General features: G+C 41.2%; 1 protein-coding gene across 1 annotated transcript; it reads right to left on the bottom strand.

Annotated features, from left to right (window-relative positions):
* Positions 1-3,279: 3,279 nt before the first annotated feature.
* Positions 3,280-6,544, bottom strand: Fabp2 (fatty acid binding protein 2). Its single transcript, XM_027952328.2, has 4 exons — positions 6,417-6,544; positions 5,128-5,300; positions 4,165-4,272; positions 3,280-3,524 (listed from the first exon to the last, which is right to left on the bottom strand). The coding sequence occupies exons 1-4, from the start codon at positions 6,481-6,483 to the stop codon at positions 3,474-3,476; spliced, it is 399 nt and encodes a 132-aa protein (XP_027808129.1). The 5' UTR covers positions 6,484-6,544; the 3' UTR covers positions 3,280-3,473.
* Positions 6,545-6,806: the final 262 nt, after the last annotated feature.

Raw genomic sequence — 6,806 nt, 5'->3', positions numbered from 1 at the left:
CAGCGTTAGGAAGTTGGTTCAGGAAGAGAGAATCATCATCTTTGTGTTACTTTTGTTTTGTATGGAATTTGTAACTAAAGACACATTTAATAATTATCATTTCAAACTGCAGAATATGGTATGTCAAATCTTCCTGGAATATCTTAAGACACTGATGCAGAGTCTGCACTGGAAACCTCTGGCTCCGGTCCTTGCCCAGCAGATGGCACTCTTACACTGTAGTGTACAGGATAGGTGCCACTCCCTCAAGGTAGACCACATTTCATAACTTTGAAGGATTCATTTCCCTACCCCATCCCCACAAAACCTCCGCTCACTTCCATTCTATTCCATGCCACCTCCTCACCCACCTGTTCACCTCTTCAGGTACTCAGGGGTGTCTTGCTGACAGTCTCTCTAGTTGCTCATAGAAAAATACCTTTTGTGCTTAATGATAGTCAGCTCATAGCAATAAGGCTGGCTAAGTAATCTGCAGAGCCCTGTATAAAATGAAAATGTAAAACTCCTTGTACCAAGTTGCTAGAAATTTTAAGACGGTAACAATAGAGTGCTAAACCAAGCACAGGGCCCCCTGAGCCTGCACAGGTTTCGTACCATGAACTAGCCATACTTAATAGCCCAATGGTACTTCCTCCTCTCATCCCACCCTCCCTATTCCAGCACCCTCTCCCAATGGCACAGACCCAAGTGTTGCTTAAGAATCACCCAGTGCTGTTCAGACAGCAGAGGCTTGGTGCTGGAGGGACTGTGGAGATCCAGCCAGGTCCCCTCATTTAGAGATGACTGAACTGCATTCCAAAGAGATGAAGTGGTAGTCCCAAAGTCCCCAGCTAGTCATGCCACAGACTGGGCTGGAGCAAAGATCTCCTCTGTGGAGCCAAGCCTCGCTTTGTCACAGACTGGAAGGGAAATATTTTAGGAAAAGAGCTTTCTCATGGACTTGCTCTGTTTTCTCTGTGAGTGTTTTTGAGAGCCAAGCTATCTGTTAGGCACTATTCCAGACATTTATGTATACTAGCTCAATTAATAAAATATCAGAAAACCATTACTAATTTTCAAATGAGAAAAATTGAGAGTCAGAACTTGAATTTTGGTAAGTGGAAAGATGTATTTAGGCAAGTCTCTGATTCTAAGTCCACACTCTTCTAACCTTGTCACTAGTGAATTTTGGGAGGCTAAATTGGCCTATATTTCCTGAACATGGGTATTGATTGTAGTCTGTCCTGGATGGCCTTAGGGACGCTTTCTAGGGTCTCATGTTCTTCAAGCTTGTCAGGCCAACTTCTTTCTTGGGCCTTTGCTTTAAGTGCTTCCCCTGCTGGGAATAATCTCCCCAGATATGCCATGGAAATCAGGACTCATGTCAGATACAAGGGGAGGTCGGTCACACAGGTATTATGGGCAACACAAGGACTCCAGCTTTTTCTCTAATGACAAGGAGCCATTGCAGATTTTGTACAGAGAAGTGATATGATCTGACTTAGACCTTTAAGGATTCTCCTGTCTGCTATGGGGTTCAGTAGGGAAGATAGAGGTTGGGAGACTTTTTAGGGGAGACTTGCAGTAATTCAGGTGATGATGGCAGTGTCTTCAATTGAGGTGACAGCAGTGGCCGTAATAAGAGGAAGTTGGATTCTGGAGTTCTATGTGTGTGTAAATATATTTTAAACTCTTGGTTATAGAAAATTGCAAAAACATACAAGAGTAAGGAAAAGAGGGATGAGTTTCACATTCCTGCCACGTCCCAGTGACCCTGACATCTGTGACTGTCTGGCACCATCCAGCAGCTGCGGGAGTAATCACCTGTGATCAATGGTCTCCCCTAACCCCTCCCACTCTGCCCCCACCTGAGGCTGGGGAAAGTACTTGAAGGAAATCCCAATTCGCACACATTACAACTGAACCTCCAGCTGTTCCCTAGGTGTGCCTGGCTCACTGCTCTGTGGTGCACCTCTGGCTCCTGTTGCTCCCAGCCAAGAACTTGTGCTTCCATCCTGGTGTCTCCAGGGTCCTCTTAAACCATGTTCCTTCCTACCAGTGACAAACTGTGTATTTCTCAAATTCAAACGCCCTGCCCACAAGTTCTTCTGGACGCACTTAGTGTTGCTCCTCGACACAGAGTTCAGGAGTTAGCCAAAGGGCACAGCTGCTCCTGGATACTGGGAGCCCAAGCTCAGCTGTCGTGAAGAGAGCTTAGTGGAGTGGCAGCTGCTGAGCAACAGTAGGCAGATCTCTAATGCTAATAGATAGTGAAAGGGGATAAGCTGTGAGAGAAGAAAGCCTTCATTGGGCTGGGGAGAGCAGTGACAGTGGCCCCTGCCCTCATCTGACAGTTTGACCCGGTGCATTTGCAGTGCAAGTCTTGGTGCCACAGGAGAATTAAGGGATCTTTTTCTTAAGATATTTTTGTTTTGGGGACTGGGGTTGTGGCTCAGTGGTAGAGTGCTCGCCTAGCATGCTTGAGGCACTTAGTTCGATCCTCAGCACCACATAAATGTAAAATAAAGATATTGTGTCCACTTAAAACTAAAAAATAGATATTAAAAAAGATGTAAAAAAATTTTTAAAAGATATTTTTATTTTTAACAGGCTGAATAATGGATCTGACATACTGGACTAAAAACTAGGACCTACATTAGTGACCCTAGTCAGCATCAGATGAGCTGATAAGATGCTTGGTGTCTGTCTCCCCACCTGCAGGTGGGAGTGGTGCCTGCCCCCACTTCACATGTGAAGACTAGTGCAGTCAGAGAAGTAAAGTGTGCTTCTGGCTCCTGTTGCGCCCAGCAACAGGAATTGAACCCAGGGGAGTTTTACCATTGAGCCAAATTCCCAGCCCTTTCTATTTTTCATTTTGTGACAGTGTCTTGCTAAGCTGAATGATCAATATTTACTCTATAAAGATTTTTATGAAGTTATAAAATGAACAGATTGATATTTTTTCTTCAGTGCAGTGCTGAGGCTCAGGGCCAGGGTCTTGCAGGTGTGTGGGTGCATTTGCTTTTCTTATTTCTGAGCCTTCTGGTTGAGTATGCATTGCTTTTATAATAAGAGATGCTACCAAGGAAGTTATTCACAACCATTGCAAAATTTTAGAAACCCACACACAGCCTATGTGTTTAGCTTGCCAAATTTGAAAATAAACACAACAAAAACTGTCTACTATTGCACATGTCACATAGCTTTGTTGTTTTAAAGAAGAGGCTATATATAGAATAGTATTTATTTTTCTGTTTTAAAATATGTTGCATATTATTTTAGAATTCCCATGAATTTCATTGTTAAAGAATATAAAACAAATTAAATCATAAATAGCTTTTACTTGCTTGCTTTGTCAAGGCTGGAAGTACATCAATGTTTGTAGAAGGAATAATTATTCAGAACCTCATGCTTGATGGGCAGAGAAAAGCATCTCTGAACGGGACAGACTTCCAGCATATGTATTCTGGGCGGGCGGTGCCTGAGAACTGTGCTTATTCCTTTTTAAAGATCCTCTTGGCTTCTACTCCTTCATACGTGTAGGTCTGAAAGGTGTCAGCAAGCATTAAAAAATTGCCATTAATATATCTACATTAAGAAATTTTAGTATTATTGGTATTATTGTAGATCCGGATGAGTTCATACTATTTTTTCATGTAGTGATAGCAACATTTTATGCAGATGTAGATGTCCACTACAAAACACATTTTGGCTTCTAGTCATTTACATTTTCAGCTAAACTAGGGTTTTATTGTTGTTGTTTGTTTTTTTGTTTTTTGAACAGTGAATCGAACCCAGGGGAGTTTTACAATTGAGCCAAATTCCCAGCCCTTTCTATTTTTCATTTTGTGACAGTGTCTTGCTAAGCTGCTTAGGACTTCCCTAAATTGCTGACTGGCCATGAACTTGCAATTCTCCTGTCTCAGCCTTCCATGTCACTGGGATTACAGGTGTGCATCAGCACATCCAGCTAAACTAGGATTCTTGTATTCAACATATATATAAATTATCTTCAATAACTATGCATAAAAATATCTATTTCTTAAATGCATAAAATATCTATTTTTTAAGATACACAAGAAAAGAAATAACAGTCTGTTAACTAAAGATATAACTCATCAATTTCAAAAAACATGTAATCATTTTTGTCTTTGGGAAGTAGTTACAGGTCTTTTTACAACTCACCTGGATGAGCTCATCACCTGTAATTTCTCGGACAGTATTCAGTTCCTTTCCATTGTCTTTGCGTTTGAATCTTCCTACAAGTTTATTTCCCTCAAGGCTCCAGGTCCCCTGCATTGTGATGACAAAGTGGCATGTGTTAGATCTTGTGTGTGTCACACATGGTTCTAGTTCTGTAGAGCCACGGTTTCATTAGTGTCCACAACCACGGTTCTGTCACTCTCCCCCAGAGCCAGGCACCAGCCTGGAGCCTCACTGGGGGTCCTGGAGGACCTGTGTGATGCCACCAACTACCATGCTGCCCTCCCTCCACAACCTCCATGGGCCATCTTTGAGGCACAGTTGATAAAACATTCAGCAGTTAAACTGTCACTGCAGATGTATAGAATCTAACTAGAAAAACTCAAAGGCTAAAACAGAGCTTTAAAAAATTGGTTGAAGATGATGACTTCGGAAGTCTTTTACCGTGATCATGAGAGGGTATGTCTCAGTGACTTACACTGCAGCATTAGACCTTCCTCTTGGCTGTTCACTCATTCCTCACTTATTAACTTCTTATTTCAATGTATTTATCAAATGACTATTAGGTGTATGTTACATAACTCTGAAAGCTTTTGTGCTGCCAGTATGGAAATACTGAGCTGATCTGTACACACTCATTCAAAGGACATTCTTCTGAATCCATAAGTGTCAAATGAAGTATGAAGAGGCATATTCACACATGCATAAAGAAATACAACTTCAAATCTGCTTATACAGAATTTTTAAGCACTTTCTTTCCAGAAAGTTCAGTCCAGATTCTTCATAGATGGTTGAATCACTATATTTAAATGCCCTGTCAATGTTGGGCTTCTTCAGTAAATGAAGGAGATATGCATTAATTAAGCCAACCAATGGGACAAAGCAGATACCGTTTCAGTATAGGGTAGAAAAATCAATAATGCACTGCTTATAAAAAGTTCTTACACTGAGTTCAGTTCCATCTGCTAGGCTGTAAGCAAAGGCAGTGCCAAGTTCAAACACAATGTCAATGGTTCGGAAGTTGCTGGACTCTTTGACTGTGAATCTGTTCCCCTCCTGTGTGATGACCAGTTTCAGATTGTCATGAGCTGCAAGCTTCCTCTTCACCATGTTGATCCCTGAAAGATAAAGGAGGCCAGAGAAAGTGAGACCAAAGTGCCCAGAAAGGCCTTGCTCTTCTGTTTTCTTTCTGTTGTTGTGTATTCTGAGGTGGGGAGAAAACCCCATCTCCACTGCGCAGCCAGTGGCACTCTGCTTGCTTCTGCAGAAATTCAAGCTCAGGCAGGAGAAGACTGACTCAAGCTGCTTTCCCAGACTTCAAAAAAATCAGGTGAAGCACAGAGTCTTAGGAATCTAAGTGCTTCTTCACTTTCATAAGACTAATACACTTTTGTTTCAGTATTATGTATATCAAACTCGAGAAATGTCAAATGAAGTATGACAAGGCATATTCACACATGCATGAAGAAATACGACTTTAATTCTGCTTATACAGAATTTTAAAACACTTTCTTTCCATAATTGCTTTTAAAATCTACACTTCATACATCATTGCTTTTGGTGACATTGTGACTGACACAAAAATGTAAAAATTGAAAATTTCATGGTCACATTCATTATTATATACAATTCTATAAATTTAAACTTGGAATCCCTAAACTGTACAATACAATTGATGCAGATTTTTTATTTTGGGGAATGATAAAAAAATCACCCATCTTACACAGTGTGGGTGCTACTAGGTATTAGCATAGATTTTACAAAACAGTTAAATTAAACTTCTCAAATACATAGTAGCTTTGTGAGGAAATTCCTAAAGTTTTGTAAGTCAGAGCAAAAGAGAATCAAATCTAATTTTTTCAAAGTGATTCTTGAAAGAACTCTTTTCTATTTATTGTTATACTTTATTATATGATTTTTGCTTTCCCATTCCCAAGAATTCAATGTTTTAAAATTTGGATTATCATCACCCACTACCATTTTCTTACTCTATTAAAAAACAAATGTGGGTTTTCAACGATACAGGTATAAGCAGCAGGTCGAGAAGGAAGGAAGCCTTGGTGTCTGTCCTAGAGGAGGGCCCTCAGAGTCTGCCCCCCACTGGTGGAGTGCACGCGCTTCCTGATGCAGGACGCGGGTGTGGCTGCTCCTGTGCTGAGCTGGCAGGCATCTGGATCCCACAGCAGAGAAAGGCCTAGAGAAAGCAGAGAGAACCCTGAGGAATGGCTTCCTACCCATTTTTTCCATGAACTCGTCGTAGTTCTCATTCCGGTTCACTTTCCAAGTACCGTCGAATGCCATCGTCTCGGATGTGCTGGCCACAGGCAAGTGGAGATTCAGGCCTGTCTATAGAATTTATTCTGTTTCTTATCTTGGAGCCAACTCCATACTGTGATGTGGAAGTCTAAAGGTCAAGAGATCACTGACTGCTGTGATGACAAACCACTTCAGTTTCTCTTTGCATGATTTCCTTCTATCTTCTGAAGTTCAGCTGATGTTGAGGACGATAAGCAAATCTACTCTGTCTTAGACTACGAAGTCAGGAACATTTAAGAATTCAAATGTGAGCTTTCTGAAGATAGTATTTCTACATATGACCTCAAGGTGTGCAGTATATTAGGCGA

This window comes from Marmota flaviventris, chromosome 7 (assembly GCF_047511675.1).
Source record: "Marmota flaviventris isolate mMarFla1 chromosome 7, mMarFla1.hap1, whole genome shotgun sequence".
NCBI lineage: Eukaryota > Metazoa > Chordata > Mammalia > Rodentia > Sciuridae > Marmota > Marmota flaviventris.
Note: the sequence above shows the minus strand (reverse complement) of the source record. Positions and strands in the feature narration are given on the sequence as shown.

Bases quoted from the DNA above. Each gene is read 5' to 3' on its own strand.
- Fabp2 (XM_027952328.2), bottom strand. From the start codon at position 6,483: ATGGCATTCGACGGTACTTGGAAAGTGAACCGGAATGAGAACTACGAC. The intron at 5,301-6,416 runs GTAGGAAGCCAT...TTTATCTTTCAG, and splicing joins CGAGTTCATGGAAAAAATGG to GGATCAACATGGTGAAGAGG. The intron at 3,525-4,164 runs GTGAGTTGTAAA...GACACCTTTCAG, and splicing joins CAGGTGATGAGCTCATCCAG to ACCTACACGTATGAAGGAGT.